Consider the following 21,280-nt stretch of genomic DNA (forward strand, 5'->3'; position numbering starts at 1 on the left):
TTGACTCGGCCCTTCAAGAGTTTCATGGGAATCTATCCTAAGCATATAAATAGAGACACATTTACATAGAAAAATGTTCACTCCAAATGTTATCACTAGCTGTAAAAATTTGGCGATTGGCTAAATGTTCCATATTAGAGAGGTTAGGTAAATTAGGTATATTCATGGAATAGAATATTTTGTAGCCATTAAAATACTATTTATAAATAATGGCATAGGGATATGTTTACACTGTAATATTTAAAAGGCCAGATATATTTACTTGTTTTCAACTTTTACAGTCAACTTCTAGTCAACATGGAGTATTAATTACAAGACAGTGTTAACAACCGTGACAATATAAACAAAAATGTACAGCTTATAGAAGGTTGTAGGAAGAAATAAAGAATAGCAGCATTAATGTACACATCTTAGACAGTAGGTAATCAAGAGAGACTGACAAAAGCCAATGGAAGGAGAAATAGAGGTTAAGACAATAAATCAAGAAATGGTAGTATAAACCCTATCATCTTGGGTTTTGGACTCAACTACCAGAAAAATGAAAATGACAATGTTGCCTCTCAAGCATGGGATTGGAAGTAGGGAAAGCAGAGGCAGACCATTGTATTTCATCCTAAACTCCTCTATACTATTTGCTACCAGATATAGACATTATTTTGACTAAAAGGCAAAAAAAATTTTAAAACAGGATATATGACTGTGCTTTCAACACTAAAAAGAAAGATGCATAAAAAAAGACTAGAAGGAAATATAGCTGTTTCTGGGTAGCAGAATCATGGGTGATTTCTTCTTTATCCTTTCCTTGATTTACTGTATTTTCCAAATTTTCTATTATGCTAAAAGCCAGAAAGTATAGGAGAAAATAAAATCATAAAAGAGGCCTGAAGGAAGAAAAAAAGAAACATTTGCTGACTGACTCACTAAGAGAACACTTCCCAGGACTGTCCTGCCTGCCCACTCCCCCAATCCTAAGCAACTACCAGAAAGGTCAAATAAGGCTGGGTGGGGACAGAAAGCCCTTTATTTCCTAGAAAACCACACGGATAAGATAATATCCAGTACCCTCTATGGCAATGCCAGTACCCTCTATGGCAGACTATTGCAATAATGGCTCTCAATTTGTTCACATGTCATTGCATGCAAAGGAAGACACTACAGCTCCCACACCCAAGAAACAGAATCTACTTCTCCACTTTTGGAATCAAATCTTGGCCATGTAACTTGCTTTGACTAATAGGACAATAGAAAACAACACAGCAGAGGCTTGCAAAGTGCTCGCACATTGGGCTTATCCTCTCTTGCTCCTGGATACCCTTCTCCTACCATGTGAAAAAGCTACGGCTGACATCCTCCTAGTGGATGAAAGACCCCATGGAGAAAGGCCCTAGCCACCCCAAATTAGGTCCCAGATACCTGAGGGAGATCTTTTTAGACCATCCAGCCCCAAGCAATCTGGTCCAGAACTAGAATAATAGTTCAACCAATGCACAGAATCATGAGAAACAATCAACTATTGTTGTAAGACACTAAATTTTGAGTGGTTTGGCTAACTGACATACCATCCACTGGAAAAACCACCCAACCAGTGAGATGAATAAAACTGTTTTATTACCCTCTAAATTCCATATTCAACTCAACAATCATTTTTCCTTCCTTCCTCAGAGGTGGACTCTCAGCCAGTACAGGTAACAATCTAAGGAGCCTTGAGCCTTGCAGAGCTCAACAGTCAGCAGAATTTCCCTCCTTTGACAACAATATTATTACCAAAGGGCTTGGATGATGGTAGCTGAATGTTCTCAGGAGCCTTTGACTGCTTGCTGAACTCTGTTCAAGGTCTTCCTCCTTTCATCTCAAGCCATATAATATCAAAAGCAACATGCTCCATTACCTCTGGCTTTGCTGATCTGAGTGCATGAACTTTGTTTTTTATTGATCATTTTTGTTCCAATACCTAACATGGTACCTGGCATACAGCAGACACTCATCAAATGAGTGTCTTCCTATATTAAATGTCCCACCTAGCCAGTCTATCTCCTCCCCAACAGCCCCCACAGAGTTTAAGGACAGAATACCCGGTCACCTTTAGGACTCCATGGAGCATCATCTGAATTCTTCTTTTTCTTGTGTCGAGATTTCAAAGCAGGGTCATCATCATCAGACTCCAGGGAAGGGTAAACTGCAGTGAGAGGCAAAAGCAGGGTAAACTGAGATCTCATCCAGAATAGTGACAACAGAATGATACCTACCTGGGCTCCTCCCACTCCCCTACATGTGGACCCTTTACCTAATCCATACTCAACTGTAGGAATTCCTGAATATGCCACATACTTTTCATGTCTTTCTACTTTGTGCACCCTGACTGCAAATGTTCTCCCAGCATCATCTAACTTTGATTTCACTCGCCCAACAACCATTTAAAGAGTAACTTCATGAATTAATGACCCTATAAAATTCAGCTTTAGATTCACTTCCTAAATAAGCTTTCCCTCTTCTTTTAATCTCTTTCAGATGCCTCCTCAACTCTCCATATGTATACCTCTACCTCTACTGGAGTTGTTATATAGTATTTAAGAGATGATTAGTAAATCTGCCACCTCCAATTTACTGTGAGGGCAAGGATATGTATTATCTGATTTTAAACTAAGGGAGCCAAACACAATGCAGAGTAGCTGCTCAGTAAGTGTTTGTTAAATTAATGGAAAAAGAAGTGGTTCACACATTCGTGCAAAGGGAACAAAAAGACCACTTAGGCTGAACTGGGAATAAGATTACTGGAATTGAATGATGTGAATGACAACACACACACATATATTTTATCCTATACAAATACATACAAACACCCAGTTTTATCATATATATACAACATCTATATGATTTAATAGGAAGAAAGTCTAGAAAGGTCCTACTGATGAGGTTAAGCTCTACTGCTACTAAACCTAAAAGAAAAGCAAAATGAGAGGGAAAATCTCTTCTTAGAGAAAATTTCCTCCTAATTTTCCCATTCCTACTAATGATCACTTTCAAACTTCTCTAGAATTCTACTTCATCAGAGAGAGGAATCCACTCTCATAGTTCCTTCCTCTCTGTAGGAAAATGAGTCTGTTTTTCAGGCCTTCTTCCTTGAGCAAAGAAGTAAAACCTCTGCCTCCTGACTCATTAAATTTTTAAAAAATTTTATTAATTGTCCCTAGAAAGAAAAGACTACTAGTAATAGAGTTGTTTGACAAAGGTTCCATCCCTACTGGCCTAATGGCTGTCAATGTTGGGTTGGTCGATTATTTCAATGAGTTTGAAAAGTTTTTTCCACCTAAAGGAAAGAAGAAGTGTGGTATGGTAGAAAGACCTCGAGTTTCAGGATCAGACAATTACTTTGAAATTTGGACTGACATACTAGTTTTGTAGCCAAGGAGAACTTCTGTAAGTCTCACTACCTTCAACCATAAAATTGAAATAATAGATGCTATTTGCCTTGCAAAGTTCTGAGGACTGAGAGATAATAGGTATAAAGTAATATACAAAAGGAAATCTACTCTAAGGTTCATGTCTTATTCAAGATGAAATAAGATGTAGATAATAATTAATTTCAGACATTTAAAAAACACAAGTTAAAATATACATATTAAAAATATGAGGGTGGGAGGAATGATGCCCCCTCCAAAAATGATGGACTTAGGAGCTCCAAGGATCTGTTGTTCCTCCAGTGAAGCAACCATTAGGGTGTCAAAAACTTATATAATAAACTTTTGGGGGATTCTGTAATCCAATCAAAAACTTACAACAACAAAAGGAATGCTTAACAAAGAAAACACCTGCTAAATTAAGGCACTTATAGAAACTTTCAGGAAACGTCAGCTGACTGCTGAGGCAATGAAATGGATACTTCAGTGACCACACACAACAAGAACACAGTATTTGCAAAAAATCATTTGTAAAGTCATTAAGTAAATAGATAACTGTAGCTCATAATAAGCAACAACAGTTAATCTCTAGGGAGAAAGGAAAGTATGATTTCCAGTTATCACATTATAATATTCAAAATGTCCAGGTTTCAACAAAAAAATTTATAAGGCATGCAGAGAAACAGAAAAGTATGTCCCATTTACAGAAAAAAAAAATTGATAAAACTTATCCACGAGTAAGCCTGGACATTAGACTTACTATACACAAAGACTAAATCAATTGTCTTAAATATGATAAACAAAATAACCATGTCTCAATTTAAAAAGAGACTATCAATCAGGAAATAGAAAATATAAAAAGAAACCAAATAGAAGTTTTGGAGTTGAAAAGTACAATGGCTTGAATAAACAACTCACTAGAGGGATTCAAAAGCAGATTTTGAGTAGGCAAAGACTCAGCAAACATGAAGAAAAAATTATCTAATCTGATGAGCAGAAAGAAAGAAGAAAGAAAAATGAACAGAGGTAAAGGGACCATTGGGACACTATCAAGTTTAACCAACATATTCATATGGGAATGTCAGAAGGAGAGGAAAGCATGAAAAAGGCAGAACAACTATATGAAGATACAATGACCAAAAACTTGCCAAGTTTTATGAAATACATGAAAATATACATCTAAGAAGCTCGACAAATTCCAAGTAGGATAATCTGAGATAGTCACACTGAGATGCATTATATTTAAACTGTCAATAGACAAAGATATGGAAGAAGAAAATATAGAACTACTTTATCAAAAAAAGACAAAGAAGAGGATCTTGAAAGCAGCAAGACAGCGCAATAAAACAACCAATTTCTCATCAGAAACAATGGAGGCCAGAAGACAGTGGGATGATATATTTTAAGTGCTGAAAGAAAAAACTGTCAACCAAAAGTATATCTGGAAAAACAATTCTTCCAAAATGAAGGCAAATTAAGACATCTCAAGTAAACAAAGGCTGGGGTAGTCCATTAATAAATCTGCCATTTAAGAAATGCTAAACAACGTCCTTCAGAGTGAAATAAAAGGACATTTGAGAGTATAGAAAAACATCAATAAAAGCAACTACAGAGGTAAATATAAAAGTCAGTATTGTTGTATTTGTGATTTCTAACACTTTTTTTCTACATTATTTAAGATTCCAATGTATAAAACAGTAACCATAAATCTATGTCAAAAGGAGCACAATGTTTAAAGATGTAATTTGTGACAAAAATAACATACATGGGTGGGAGAGCTGTATAGAAGCACAGTCTTTGAATGCTATAGAAGCTGGATTGTATTAATTCAAACTAGATTGTTATAAAGTTAGAATGTTAGCTGTAATCCTCAGGGTAACCATTTTTGAAAACTAAAAAGCATAAAAAAGGAACTGAGTGAGTCAATTTGGTATACTACCCCAAAATATCAATTAAACATAAAAGAAAGCAGTAACTTAGGAAATGAGGAACAAAAAAATATAAAGACATATTGAAACAAATAACAAAATAGCATAGGTAAGTCCTTCCATACCAGAAATCACTTTAATTGTAAATGGTTTAAACTCACTCTTCAGGACTTCTCTGGTGGCACACTGGGTAGGAATCTGCCTGCCAATGCAGGGGACACAGGTTTGATCCCTGGTCTGGAAAGATTCCACATGCTGCAGAGTGGCTAAGATCATGCACCACAGACCGTGCACTGCAACTACTGAGCCTGCAAGTCACAGCTATTGAGCCTGCATGCTGCAACTACTGAAGCCCACATGCCTAGAGCCCATGATCTGCAACAAAATAAGCCACCACAATGAGAAGCCCACACACCACAACGAAGAGTAGCCCCCCACTCACTGCAACTGGAAAAAGCCCACACAAAGCAACAAAGACCCACTGCAGCCAATAAATAAATAAAATTATAAAAAAATTCACCCTCCAAAAGGCAAAGAAAGATAGAATGGATCAAAAACAGGATTCAACTGTATACTACATATGAGAGATTCACATTAGGTCCAAAGAAACAACTAGGTTGAAAGTGAAAGGATGGAAAAAGGTATCCCATGCAAACAGGAACCAAAAAGAGAGCTAGGGGTAGCTATACTAATATCTGGCAAAATAGAATTTAAGTACAAAATTGTTACAGGAGATAAGGAAGGGTATTACATAGTAACAAAAAGGTCTTTCAACCAAGAACATATAAAGCAAATATTGACATACTTGAAAGGAGAAACAGTTCTATAATAATAGTTGGCAACTTCAATACCTTACTTTCAATAGTGAATAAGACATCCAGGTAGAAGATCAAAAAAGAAACGGAATACTTGAACAATACCATAAGCCAACTAGACCTAACCAACAAATAAATACAGAAAACTTTACCCCAAAACAGCAAAATATACATTTTCCTCAAGTATACATGGAATATTCTCCAGGATAGACCATAATTTAGCCTACAAGTCTCAATAATTTAAAAGAATGAAATCATATAAAGTATGTTCTCCAAAAACAATAGAATAAAACTAGGAATCAGTAACAGAACTGGAAGATTTATAAACTGGTGAAAATTAAACAATATACCCAAAAAAATCAATAGATCAGAGGAAAAAATCACAAGTTGATTTTTAAAAACTTTGAGAGGAAGGAAAACCAAAACACAACATACCAAAACTTACAGGATGCAGCAAAAGCAGTGCTCAGAGAGACATTTATGTGTGTAAATGCTTACAACATTAAAAAAGAAGAAAGATATCAAATCAGTAACCTAATTTTACAACTTAAGAAACTAGAAAAAGAACAAACTAAATCTGAAGCTAACAGAAGGAAGGAAATAATAAAGATCTGAGCAGAGATGACTGAAATAAAAAAAGAAAAATAGAATCAACAAAATCAAAACTTGGTTGCTTGAAAGATAATCAACAAAACATGCAAATATTTAGCTAGACTAACAAAGAAGAAGAAAGAGAAGACAACGATACTTGAAATGAGAAATGAAAGTGGGGACATTACTGCAAACTTTACAGAAATAAAAAGGATTATAAGAGAATACTATGAACAATTGTATGCTAACAAATTAGATATACTATACAAAATGACAAATTCCTAGAAGCACACAAATCACCTAAACTGACTGAAGAAGTGGAAAATCTGAACTCACATATATTAAGTACAGAGATTGAATCAGAAATCAAAAGGCTTCCAACAAAGTAAAGTTAAGGTTATTTGATGGTTTCACTGGTGGTTTCTCAGTTCAGTTCAGTTCAGTTCAGTCACTCAGTCCTGTCTGACTCTTTGCAACCCTATGGACTACAGCACACCAGGCTTCCCTGTCCATCACCAACTTCTGGAGCCTATTCAAACTCATGTCCATCGCATCAGTGATGCCATCCAACCATCTCATCCTCTGTCATCCCCTTCTCCTCCCGCCTTCAATCTTTCCCAGCATCAGGGTCTTTTCCAATGAGTTGGTTCTTGGCATCAGGTGGCCAAAGTATTGGAGTGTCAGCTTCAGCATCAGTCCTTCCAATGAATATTCAGGACTGATTTCCTTTAGAATTGACAGGTTGGATCTCCTTGCAGTCCAAGGGACTCTCAAGAGTCTTCTCTAACACCACAGTTCAAAAGCTTCAATTCTTCAGTGCTCAGCTTTCTTTATAGTCCATCTTTCACATCCATACATGACATTTAATGAAGAATTAACATCAACCCTTGTCAAACTCTTTCAAAAAACAGAAGAGGAGAGAACACATGCTAACTCATTCTAAGAGATCCTGATACCAAAGCCAGAAAAAGATACTACAGGAAAGGGAAACTACACATTAATATGCTTTATGAATACTGATGTAAAAATCCTCAACAAAATACTAGCAAACCAAATTCAGCAGCCTATTAAAATGATTACATGCTATGACCAAGGGGGATTTATCTCAGGAACACAAGAGTGGTTCAACATAAGAAAATCAATCAAACAACCTAAATGTCCATCAATAGACAAATGGATAAAGAAAATGTGATACACACACATACACATACAAATGAATGAATACTACTCAACCAAAAAAAGAAGGAAATCCTACCATGTGTGAACTGAAGAGCATTATGCTAAGTGAAATAAGTCATATAGAGAAAGGCAAATAATATATGATCTTGCTTATATGTGGAACCTGAAAAAGAAAGCCCAAAGTCATAGAAAGAGATCAGATTTGTGGTTACCAGCGGCAGCAGGTGAGGAGTAGGGGAATTGGATGAAGGTGGTCAAAGGCACAAATATTCAGTTATAAATAAATAATGTATAAAGTAACTAACTTCAGACCAAGGAAAATTAGCAGGGATGAAAAGGGATAGAAAAGATGGTAAACAAGACAAGAAAACATAGCAATCTTTAAATGTGGATGCACCTAACATCAGAGCTTCCAACTGTACAAAGCAAAAACTGATGGAACTAAAAGGGTAAACAGATAAATTCTCAATTATTCTTGGAGACTTCAACACATCTCTTTCAGAATCAAGAAAATAAGTAGATGAAAAATTAGCAAAGATATAGATTATCACTAATCAACATGATTAAACTGAAACTGATAGAATATTCAACCCAACAGTAGCAGAATACACATTCCTCTCAAGTTCACAACACAAAATTATCAAGATAGACTAAATCCCATGTGAAAAAACCAAATCTTAATAAATTTTAAGTGAAACCAAAAGCTGTTCTTTGAAAAGACCAAATTGATAAGATGACAGCAAGAATGACAATAAAAGATACAAATTACTAACATTAAGAATAAAAATGAAAAAAATAACATCAAATTAAAAATATCACTAAAGGCCTTATGGACACTAAAAGGATAATAGAGGAAAACTACAAACAACTCTATGCTCATAAGTTCTACAACTTAGCTAAAATGGACCAATTCCTTGAATACCACAAACTATCAAAATTTACCCAAGACAAAATAGAAAATCTGAATAATTCTATATCTACCAAAGAAAATAAATCCATAGTTAAAACCTGAAAAGAAATTCCTAGGCCTGGGTGGTTTCACTCAAAAATTCTACTAAACGTTTTTTAAAACCCACTAATTCTATATTATCTCTTCTAGAAAATAGAGGAGGAACATTTCCCAACTCATTCTTTGAGGCCAGCACTGATTGCCCTGATATCAAAACTAAAATATAAGAAAAAAAATTATAGACCAATATCCCTCATGAACAAAGACACAAAAATCCTCAGCGATATACTAGTAAATCAAATCCAATAATATGTAAAAAGAATAATAGATCATTAGCAATTAAGGTCTATCTGTGATTTCAATTCTGTGATATTTGAAAATCAATCAATGTAACCTACGATAGTAACAGATTAAAGGAATAAAACAACATGATTATATACATTGGTGGAATAAAAACACAAAAATTCAACACCCATTCATTGAAAAAAAAAACTCAGCAAAAAAGGAATGGAAGTGAACTTCCTTACCTTGATAACCTATACAGATAACATCATAATAGTGAAAAGATGACTTCTCCCTTAAATTGGAAACAAGGCAAGGGTGTAAGTTCACTCTCACCACATTGTGCTTGAAAATCTTAGCCAGAACAAAAAGGCAAGAAGGAAAACAAAGATTGGAAAGAAAGGAATAAAACTGTCCCTACTTGCACATGACATGATCACAATCATCTAGACAAAAAAATACAAAGAATATATCAAAAAAGAAGCTATGACAAACCTAGACAGCATATTAAAAAGCAGAGACATCACTTTGCCAACAAAGGTTTGAATAGTCAAAGCTATGGTTTTTCCAGTAGTCATGTATGGATGTGAGAGTTGGACCATTAAGAAGGCTGAGCACCAAAGAACTGATGCTTTCAAATTGTGCTGGAGAAGACTCTTGAGAGTCCCTTGGACTGCAAGGAGATCAAACCAGTCAACCCTAAAGGAAATCAACCCTGAATATTCACTGAAAGGGCTGATGCTGAAGCTGAAGTTCCAATACTTTAGACACTTGATGTGAAGAACCAACTCATTGGAAAATACCCTCATGCTGGGAAAGATTGAGGGCAGGAGAAGAAGGGGGTGACAGAGAATGAGATGGTTGGATGGCATCACCGATTCAATGGATATGAGTCTCAGCAAACTCCAGGAGATAGTGAAGGATGAGGAACCATTTTGAAATTTTTCAAAGAGTAAATATGGAGGAACATATCATGCACACAAATTAGAAGATTCAATATATCTAAGGTGACAATTCTCTTGCAGTTCTTGTGTAAAATGTTTCGGTGGTCCCTCAAAGAGTTAAACACAGAATTACCATAGGACTGAGTAATTCTACTCCTGGGTATATGTCCAAAAGAAATGAAAACATGTGTCCACACAGAAACATGCACACAAACATCTATAGCAGCGTTATTCATAACAGCCAAATGGTGGAAATAACCCAAATGCCTACCTAAAGATGAATGGATAAACAAACGTAGTATATATCCATACAATGAAATACTACTCAACCATAAAAAGGAACAAAACACTGATATGTCCTATAACTTGGATAAACCTTAAAAACATTATGGTAAGTGAAAGAAGCCAGACATAAAAGATCATATACTATATGATATATCCCTAATAGGCAAATCCACATGGACAGAAAGCAGATTAGTGGTTACCAGGGGATTAGATGAGTAGGGACATGGGACACAATTATTTAATGGATCCAGGGTATTTTTCTGAGGCCACGAAAATATATTGGAAACAGAGAGAGGCTGTGGTTGCACCACACTGTGAATGCACTAAATATCACTGAATTGTAAACTTTAAAATGTTTATAATTATATATTTTATGTTTAATTATATATATATATGTTTAGCTATATATTTCACCTTGATAAAAAATAAAGATCACAATTCTCTCTGAATTGATCTATATAGTTAACATAATTCCAACCAAAATCCTAGCAGAAATTGTTGTAGACTCAGACAAACTGACTCTTAAATTTTATGGAAAGACAAAATTGAAGATGTCGTATTACTTGATTTTAAGAATTACTATAGGGCTTCCCTGGTGGTCTAGTGGTTAAGAATCTGCCCACCAATGCAGGGGACACAGGTTCCACCCCTGGTCAGGGAAGATCCCACAGGCTGCGGAGCAACTAAGCCCAGGTGCCACAACTATTGAAGCCCGCGCTCCTAGAGCCAGTGCTTTGCAACAAGAGAAGCCACCTCAATGAGAAGCCAGCACACCACAATGAAGAATAGACCCAAATCTCCACAATTAGAGAAAGCCTGTATACAGCAACGAAGACCCAGTGCAGCCAAAAATAAATAAATCTTAAAAAAAAAAGAATTACTATAAAGCTTCAGCAATCAAGACAGTGAGGTTTTAACAAAGGGATTGATAACAAAGATCAATGGAAAAGAACAAATCAGAGACAGAACCACACAAATATGGTCATTCCACTTTTGACAAAGGTACAAACGCAAGTCAATAGAAAAATAAAAAACAAAAATCATCTTTTCAAGAAATGGTGTTGAAACAAGTGGATATCCATATGCCAAAAAAAGGTTCACCTAACCTAAACGTCATACGTTATGTGAAAATTTAGTCAAAATGGAACACAGAAATGCAAAACCTAAAACCATACAGTTGTTAGGTTAAAAAAGGAGAAAACTGCAACCTGAGTTTATAGAAAGAGTTGTTAAATAAAAGCATAAGCCATGAAAGATAAAACTGATAAACTAGACTTTTTAGAATGTGAATGTGTCTAAGAAAGTCATAAGAGAATGAAATACAAGCCACAGAGTAGGAGAAAATATTTGCAAATCACATACCTGACGACTTGAATCCAGACTATATAAAGAACTTTCAAAGCTCAACAGTTAAACAACCTAATTTTTTAAAAGGCAGTAGTTGTTCCAAGTGTCTGTTTAAAGACATTTCAAAAAAGAGTATATGAGTAGCAAATAAATGCATGAAAAGATGTTCAACATAATCAGCCATTAGATGAGCGACAAAATGAGATATCACCACACACTTATTAGGATGACTAAAATAAGTGTACTAACAATACTGAGTGCTGATGAGTATGCGGAACAACTGGAACTCTCACATATTGCTGGTGGGAATGTAAAATGGCACAATCACTGGAAAACAGTTTGGCAGTTTCCAATAAAGTTAAAGCATCTATTGCCCACACTGTTCAGGAATCCCATTGCTGGGTATTTACCCTAGGGAAACATGTTCACACAAAAGCCTGCAACAAATGTTTACAGCAGCCCAATTCATAATTACCCAAAGCTGTAAACAATCCAGTGTCCTTCAATGGGTAAACTGATAAAGAAACTGTGGTAGAGGAATTTCCCTGGCAGTCCAGTGGTTAGGACTCTGTGCTTCCACTGCAGGGGGCAGGGGTTTGATCCCTGGTCAAGGAACTAAGATCCTGCATGCCACATGGCTCACCCAAAATAACAAAATGAAACTGTGGTAGAGCCATACAAATCTTCAATAAAAAAAGAACAAGCTATCAATATGCGACAACATGGATGAATCTTAAAGGCATTATGCTAAGTAAAAAAGGTCAGTCTCAAAATATTACATACTATATAATTCCTTTATATGACATTCTGGCAAAGGCAAAATCACAGTGATGGAGAACAGTGGTTGCCAGGAGTTAGGGGTAGAGAGAGGGCATGACTACTAAGGGATAACATAAGGGACTTTGGAGGGGTTATCTTCTACTCATTGTGGTAGTAGTGGTGATCGTGGTGGTTACAAGAATCTAAGCATGTGTATATCAACAAAGCCAATTTTACTTAAATGCTAATTTAAAAAGTAAAATTTAAAGAATATTTTATCAAAAGGGAACACAGACTGAAAATACATGAACAGAGCTTTCAACTCAAGATGTTGTACAAAGTACATTAAGAAAAAGGAATAAAATAAAACCAGAAATTGTGTGTGAAGTTGCTTCAGTCATGTCCAACTCTTTGCTATCCTATGGGCTGTAGCCTGACAGGCTCCACTGTCCATGGGATTCTCCAAGCAAGAATACTAGAGTGGGTTGCCATGCCCTCCTCCAGGGAATCTTCCTGACCCAGGGACTGAACCTGGGTCTCTTTTGTCTCTTGCATTGGCAGGTGGGTTCTTTACTACTAGCACCACCTGGGAAGCCCCAAATATAGCTAATTTTAAGACAGAAATATCATTTCTAAATCATTCTATTAATGTAAATCACTATTAGCAAATTAAGAGAAAAACTATGTGTTTATATGAAAAGATGTCCCCCCAAATCTGATAAAACCTAATTCCACTCCAGATTTTAAAACAAACAAAAACCTCTCAAACTGTAGAGACTCCCCTGAACTTCATGACAGTAGTCTACCAGAGACCTACAGAGCCCTATATATTGATTGGACAAACACTGGCAACATTACCTGTAAAGTCAGAAACAACATAAGGATGTCCCCACCACCTGTAATAAAACTAGAAAAATCTAGAGGTATGAATACCAGAAAGAAAGGACGTGTTATGGGATAACTGTGTCCTCCCTCCAAAATTCATATGTTAAATTCCTAACTCCTAGTACTTCAGAGTATGACTGTATTTGGAGATAAAGCTTCGAAAGAGATAATTAGATTAAAATGAGGCCACTACGGTGGGCCCTTACCCAATCTGACTGGTCCTTTTTAAGAAGAGATTGGGATATACAGAGGGACAACAAGAGCCCGTATGCACAGGGGATGACCACGTGAAAATGTAGCAAGAGGGAGATCATCTGCAAGCCAAGGTGAGTCCTCAGGAGAAAGCAACTCTGCTAATAATTTGATCTTGGACTTCTAGCCTCTAGAACTGTGAAAAGAATAATTTCTATTGTTCTGTGGGCTTCCCTGGTAGCTCAGCTGGTAAAGAATCCACCTGTAATGCAGGAGACCGTGGTTCGATTCTTGGGTCAGGAAGATCTCCTGGAGAAGGGATAGGCTACCTACTCCAGTATTCTTGGGCTTCCTTGTTGGCTCAGATGGTAAAGAATCCACCTGCAATGTGGGAGACCTAGGTTCAATCCCTGGGTTGGGAAGATTTCCTGGAGAAGGGAATGGCTACCCAGTCCAGTATTCTTGCCTGGAGAATTCCATGGAGAGAGGAGCCTGACAGGCTACAGTCCATGGGACTGCAAAGATTTGGACATGAGTGAGCGACTTTCACTTCACTTCAAGCGATCCAGTCTGTGGTATTTTGTTATGACAGCCCTAGCAAACTAAGATAGAGGACATAGATCACCTACTTCAAGAGCCCAAGACAATTACCTGAAAAACTAACAGAACTAACAAGAGGAATAGTAAGGCAACACAGGAACAATATAGAAAAATCAACTATTTTCCTGCATACTAGCAAGAGCCAATTGGAAAATATGATAGATAAAAAGTGCCATTTTCAATGGGAACCAAACTATAAAATAAAATACAAAGTAATAAACTGAAGAAGAGATATACAAGAAAGCCTGAATAGAGACAGACCATGTTTGAAGACAAAAGGACAAGATGGCCTGTTTTGTGACTATTCAAAGGTAAATGGCAGAATGACAGCAATGTCATCCAGAAGTTGCACTGGTTCAAAAGCAATTTTCCCTGGCATGTTGTTTTTAACCAATCAGTGGTAAGTATTCTCACATTTCAGAGAAAACCTATATATGAAGATCTACATGTAAAAGCTAAAAATCCTGCAATAGTGCCTCCTATCAGGAAGGGCAAATGGTGGCTTTGTTTTCTGCAAAATTAAGCTCCAGTGGGCGAGGAGGATGGTGGAAAGTGCACATGAAGAAGTTGTGAAGACACTTCTCCCTGTGTCTAAAAACAACAACAAAGACTGCTGATGACTAGGCTCTAGATCAGATTTTAATTTAATGAAGTTGCTATTTATCTTGAGCAAATACCCTCAAGAACCTACTTCTAAAAGAAGCCCAGGCAGAGTTTTAAGGCTACAAAGGATCCACTGATTACCCAGTACAATACTGGGTGCAAATGCAAATGGGCTCAAACTGGGCAAGGATTACTTAAGGTAATCTTATTAAGGTTAGTTCCCCTAACCCTAACTTATTAAGGTTACTTTCCCTAACCCTAATCCTATAGGTCAATGTGATTGCTAAAGGTAGATTGAGTAGCTAGGGAAACTTGGCAACAAATTAAGACCAATCACAGTTCAACACAGAAATAAATAATGGACTTGCTGAACATCCTTGTTCTCCAAAGCAAGTTCTGCAGAGGGGATTTGCCCTACCAGACACAAGGCCTGTAGTAACTAACCTATGAGGTAGTGCCACAGGAATGGACAAATCGGTTTTATGGAACAGAGTATTATTAATAATATCTAACACATAGCACTTATTATGTGCTAGGCAATGTTCTAATTGCTTTATGTATAATTCATTTATTCCTCACAACAATCTAAGAGGTAAGTACTATTATCACAGAGAAGTTAATTAGCTTGCCCAAAGTAATATAGCTATTTAGGAATAGAGCAGAAAAGCAAATTCAGGGAATTCCTTGGAGTCCAGTGGTTAGGACTCTGTGCTTTTACTGATGAGGGTATGGGTTCAATCCCTGCAGGGAACTAGGATCCCACAAGCCACTCAGCACCCCATCCCCTAAGGAAAAAAAGAAAGAAATCCACACATATAAGGAAATTTAGTTTAAGACAGAAGAAGAGCTTCAAATTGGGGGATAATTGATGAACAAGTCAATTAATGGTATTGGGGCAAATGACTATCCATGTGGAAAATAATAAATTAGATTCTTACCTCTCACAATTCATAAAACTTAATTCCAGAAAAAGACTAAAATTTTAACTTCTATATATTTTTTAGGTGAAAATATAAGAAATTTTCTTACCAAAACACAAAATAAAAATAGTTAATTAAGACGACTATGTAAAAACTGAAATCTACTACACACTAAGATACCATAAGTAAAATTAAAATACAAGCAACAGACTAAAAGAAAATATTTTTCAACATTTGCAGAATATATAAAAAACACTTCAACAAATTGAGAATATATAAAGAATTCTTATAAATCAATAAGAAAAACTAACATTCTAAAAATAAGTGAATAACTGAATAATTAATTCACAGGAAAGGAATAAGGAGAAGTCAATAAAGATATAAAAAAACTGTGACACCAGTTTTTGCCATCAGAATGGCAAAAATTAAAAAGGCTGATAACATCCACTGTTAGTAAGGCTGTAGGGAAACAGGTATTTCTCATACACTGCTCATATACTGACCCTTGTGGAGGGAATTCAGCACCATTAACATTTATTTTGTATATACCCTTCAACTCAGCAGGTCTAGCTACCTTAGAGAAATGCTAACTGGCACATGAAAACAAAAGGTTATTTACAAGAATTTTCATAACACTAAAAATTAGAAACAACCTAAATGTTAACCTGTAGGGGACAGGTAAACATATGATGGTACACCTATGCTTCAGACTACTATGCAGCAGGTAGATCTCAATGCATTGATGAAGTAGACCTCTACGTACTGATGTTGAAAGAAATCCAAGCAAGTTGTAGAACCACATACACACAAAACAAAACTATACCTCTATTTACGTCTACAAATGGGCATAAACACAAAAAATTAAAAGGTATACTTCAAACTGATAATAAAGGTTACCTTTGGATAACTTCCTCAGAGAGGGAAGAATGTTAGTCAAAGGGAATTTTTGCTTTCTCTGTCCTAATTTTGGTCAACGAGGATTACTTTTTAAAATAATGTTAAAACGAAAACCTACAACTCAGTTGCACTATAAAAAAAAGTGCTTTATACACTGCATACTCAATACATTTTAGTTTAAAAAAGGAGTCATCTATTAAATGTGAAAAACCCACTAAAAAGTCATCATGTACCTTTGCAAGAGATGAACTGAACAACACATAACACAAATGATACAGGTAATGGAAGTAAAGGGGCTTCCCTTGTGGCTCAGTGATAAAGAATCCATCTGCCAATGTAAGAGATAACGGATTCGATCCCTGGATCAGGAAAAGTCTGCTGGAAAAGGAAATGGAAACCCACTCCAGTATTCTTGCCTGGGAAATCCCATAGACAGGGAAGCCTGGCAGGCTACAGTCCATGGGGCTGCAAAGAGTTGGACATGACTGAGCAACTAAACAATAACAAACAGAAGTATAACAGGCAAGAGGGAAAAAAGAGTCACCTGCACTGACAACTGGACAATGCTAAAAATGGATAATAGCTACTATTTAAAAAATTTATTTATTTAAATTTGGCTGCACTGGATCTTTATTGTGGCAGGCAAGCTCTAGCTCCCTGACCAGGGATTGAACTCAGGCCCCCTGCATTGGGAGCATGGAGCCTTAACCACTGAACCACCAGGGAAGCCCCTATAATAGCTATCATTTTTTGAGGGCCTCCCATAAGCAAGACACTGTGCCAGGTAGTCTGTACATCAACTTGTGAGATACTCCCATTTTACAGATTAAAAAAATACAGCACAGAGAAATTGAGTATCAGGCTTATGGCCAGGCCTTTGCTCACTACAGACTGTCCTGGACTGGATTTGGGATTGAGATTGGGGCTAGGGGGAGCCCTCCTGGCCTTGACTCCAGTGCTCAGCTGCCCTTACTATACTCTGCATCCTTGAAGCATGCTCCCAAGCTGTCCTGTTCATCAAGACTGGCGTTCTCCTCCTCCTCCTCGCTTTCAGTTTTCCAGTAGGCTGGCCGCTTGATGGGCCGCTTCCCTGGGGTGCGCTGGGAAGCAGGACTGCTAGACACTGTGCCCAGCCCACTGCTGGAGCTCGTGCTGCTTCGGTCCTGCCCCCCGGTCCACCAGGCCTGCAGGCTGGAGGTAGCTGGTGAGGATGATGAGGACTGCAGGTTGGCCATGCACAGCATGCCCTGGATAGCCTCCTGAGTGCTGGGAGAGGCAGGAGCCTCGCTGTAAGGGACAGAGGAGAAATGCTGAAGGAGTTTCTCTACTTGTCAGAGCAAACTAGTCACCAGAATAGTCAGGGAGGAGGGACAAGAGCTGCCTGGGTCAAGGTGGGAACAAGCAGGAGAGAATCATCCCAAATGAAAAACTAGAAAGCAAACTAAAGATCAAAATAGTATCAAAGACTATTTCCATAAAAAGGCCAGTCCTTCTTGACTGAAGTCTCTCCATAGACAGCAGCCAAGGTGGCAAGAACAAGGGTGCACCTCCCTTCCTATTCACATATGCCGCATTCTTTCTTTTTTTTTAAAGAAAAAAAAAAACGAGATCCAGAAAAGGCCCAGCTCTCCTTCCATGCCTCTTCTGACTTCCAAAGAACCCCAAACTCATTGCCCTTGAAGGCTGTACATCCTTTCTAAATCAGATCTTAAATATCTTGGGACACATTTCATGTCTACTTTATTCTTTCAGCCCAAATGCCCTAGATAATTCTTTGTCCCTTTAAATAACTCAATTAATATCTACTGATTGGCTGACCTAGCCAAAGGTGGCAGGTGGGGGTGTGTGTTGTCTGATCACCTAGAAAGGGGAGAACAAAGCCAGTACTCACGTGAGGGCAGCATAGTCAGGTCCCCCCACCTGCCTGCTGGCCTTGAGCAGATCAAGAATTCCACCGGCTCCACTCCCATTTCCAAGCTTGCCTTCGACCCCTTCTACAAGGTCCTCATCTGTTGTATAGTCCTCCTGTTGGAGAAAAAGGATATCACCTCAGCTGCCCAGGCCCTAATATACAGTGGACACTAATATATTCTGAGCACCAAGTATCTACCAAGTACTAAGCAGAATATTTGTTTTTTCATCTTAGTCTCTGAAGCATCTTTGTGAGGCAAGTACTAACTCCCATTTTATAGATAAGGAAACTAAGGTTCAGTGAAGTTAAATATGTATGTAAAGTCACAATTGGATATTCCAAACCAGATACTCTTTCTACTACATCACACTGCCTTTTATTCTACTTTATATTAAAGATTTTTTAAATATTTCAACTAAAGTATAATCTTCCATTTATATGTTCAGGAGCACTTAGCACACAATCTTTCACTTTATAAATATTTTAGGAACTGAATGCATAGGATGTCTCCCCCAACCTCAACTAAAATGACAAACCATATTCTGGTTTTGTAACCAGAACAAGCAGAAGATAAGAAACAGGGAAGGCTCCTACCTCAATGTCAAACTCAACTTCTCCTGGTTCACGAACTCGATTGGGGTCAGAGCAAGGCTTCGCACGAGGCAGCTTTCGGGGAAATTCTAGAAAGCAATAGAATGTACTTACCATGAAGCTAAGGTTAGCATCTGAGCCAAATACCCAGGAGAAAGAGAATAAAACTATTATAATTTTCCTGAAAGTAATGACCACAGATAAGTAATTTAAAGAGGTTAGGAATTAGTTTATAAATTAATCTCCAGAGCAAAGAAAGCCTACAGAGCTGGTAAATCCGAAAGCCAACAAGCTCAGGCCTAAGGTCTTGAGTCTACTGAAGGGACCAAAACCAAACTGAAATGGGCAGGGCAAGAAAGAAAAAGAACAAGTACACACTTGGTCTTATTATCAGGGTCGCCTTCTCCTTTCCCAGTCTCTCATCAATCTGCAGTTCATCATCTGAATCCAAGTCCAGTTCATCCTCCATCACCTGTTCTGACACCAGCCTAGCCTTGTCTGCCTTCTTTGCGATCTTCGCTCGCCGAGACTTGGATAAGCTCTTCACCCTCTTGGTACTGGAGAGAGAGTGAAGGAGAACATAAAAACAGTCTCACACAAAGGCAATTCTCTCCAAATTGATCTATAGAGTCAATGCAATCCTATCTAATCCATCTAGTTTTGTGGAGATTAATAAACTGATACTAAAATGTATATGAGCATACAAAGGATATGTACATGGCCAAAACAATTTCAAAAAAGAACAAAGTTGGAGGACTTATACTACTCAACTTCAAAATTTACTATAAAGCTACAGTAATCAAGGTAGTATGATATTGACTTAAGGATAAGAATGAATGGAACAGAACTGTGAATCTAGGCCTAAATCCTTAAATTTACAGTCAACTGATTTCTGACAAAGGTGCTTAGGCAATTCAGTGGAGAAAGAATAGTCTTTTTAACAAATGATGCTGAAATAAGTGGATATCACATGCAAAAAAATGAATGTGAACTCTTACCTTATATCACACACAAAAATTAACTAAAAATGGATCATATATCTAAATGTAAAAGCTAAAACTATAAAACTTCTAGAAGAAAATGTAGGAAAATATCTTGTGGCCTGGGATTAGGTAAAATTCAAAACATTTGTGCTTCAAAAGATACCATAAGAAAAAGAAAAGATCAGCCACAGACTGGGAGAAAATATTTGTAAATTATTTATCTAGAAAAGGATGTGTATCCAGAATATTTAGATAACTCTTAGAACACAACAAAGACAAACAAAACGAATTAGAAAGTAAGCAAAAGATCTGAACAGACATTTCTCTAAAGTTGATACATAAACGTCCAATAATCACACCAAAAGATGCTCAACATCATTAGTCGTTAGGGAAATGCAAATTAAAACCTCAATAAAATACCACTTTACATCCATCAGAATGGCTATAATAAAAAAGATGGGCAATAACAAGCATTAGCCAATATATGGAAAAACTCGTAATTGCTGGTGAGGGTGTAAAATGGTAGATACTTTGGGATAAATTTTGGCAGTTACTTAAAAAGCTAAACAGAGTTACCAAATGACCCTAAATTTTATTCCTAAGTGAGAAACAAAAACATGTCCACACAAAAACTAGCAAACAAATGCTCAAAAGCACCATTATTCATAACAGTCAAAAAGTATAACCAATCCAAATGACCATCAACTAGAGAACCGATAAAGTAAATGTGGTAGATTCACACAGTGAAATACTATTTAGCAATAAAAAGGAATCAATTAATGATACATTCTACCTCATGGATGAACTTTAGAAACATGTTAAGTGAAAGAAGCGAGACACAAGAGACTACATTTACATAGGAACTAAATGACTTCTATTTATATGAAGTATCTAAAAAGGCAAATTCATAGTGATAGAAAGAAGATTAGTGGTTGCCTGGCTCTGGGGAAGAAAACCAGGACTGAATGTAAGTGGATATGAGTGATCTATTTGATGTGATAGAAATGTTTCAAAATTGGACTGTGGTGACAGTTGCATATTCTTTAAGTTTACTAAGAGTCATTTAATTATACACTTAAAAAAGGTTAGTTGTATGATATGTAAATTATATCTCAAAAAACGTGTTAAAATATATAAAGCAGAAAGAACTCAAAAGTAGCTTAAATCTTAATAATTCTACCAAACATGGTAAACAATGTTAACCAGTACAAACTGCTCAA

At 36.9% G+C, this 21,280-nt stretch overlaps 1 protein-coding gene across 7 annotated transcripts in view; it reads right to left on the bottom strand.

The window, feature by feature from the left end:
* PHF8 (PHD finger protein 8) overlaps positions 1-21,280 on the bottom strand; it is a 103,571-nt gene that overhangs the window by 16,785 nt on the left and 65,506 nt on the right. For all 7 annotated transcript variants that reach the window (XM_043896038.1, XM_043896036.1, XM_043896039.1 and 4 more), the window contains 5 exons: positions 19,456-19,634; positions 19,081-19,166; positions 18,466-18,599; positions 17,548-17,861; positions 2,081-2,176 (listed from right to left, as the gene is read on the bottom strand). In XM_043896038.1, the coding sequence (XP_043751973.1) occupies positions 2,081-2,176; positions 17,548-17,861; positions 18,466-18,599; positions 19,081-19,166; positions 19,456-19,634 (809 nt within the window). The remainder of the gene's footprint in view (positions 1-2,080; positions 2,177-17,547; positions 17,862-18,465; positions 18,600-19,080; positions 19,167-19,455; positions 19,635-21,280) is intronic.

The sequence above is a fragment of the Cervus elaphus genome, chromosome X (assembly GCF_910594005.1).
Source record: "Cervus elaphus chromosome X, mCerEla1.1, whole genome shotgun sequence".
In the NCBI taxonomy this organism is placed as follows: Eukaryota; Metazoa; Chordata; class Mammalia; order Artiodactyla; family Cervidae; genus Cervus; species Cervus elaphus.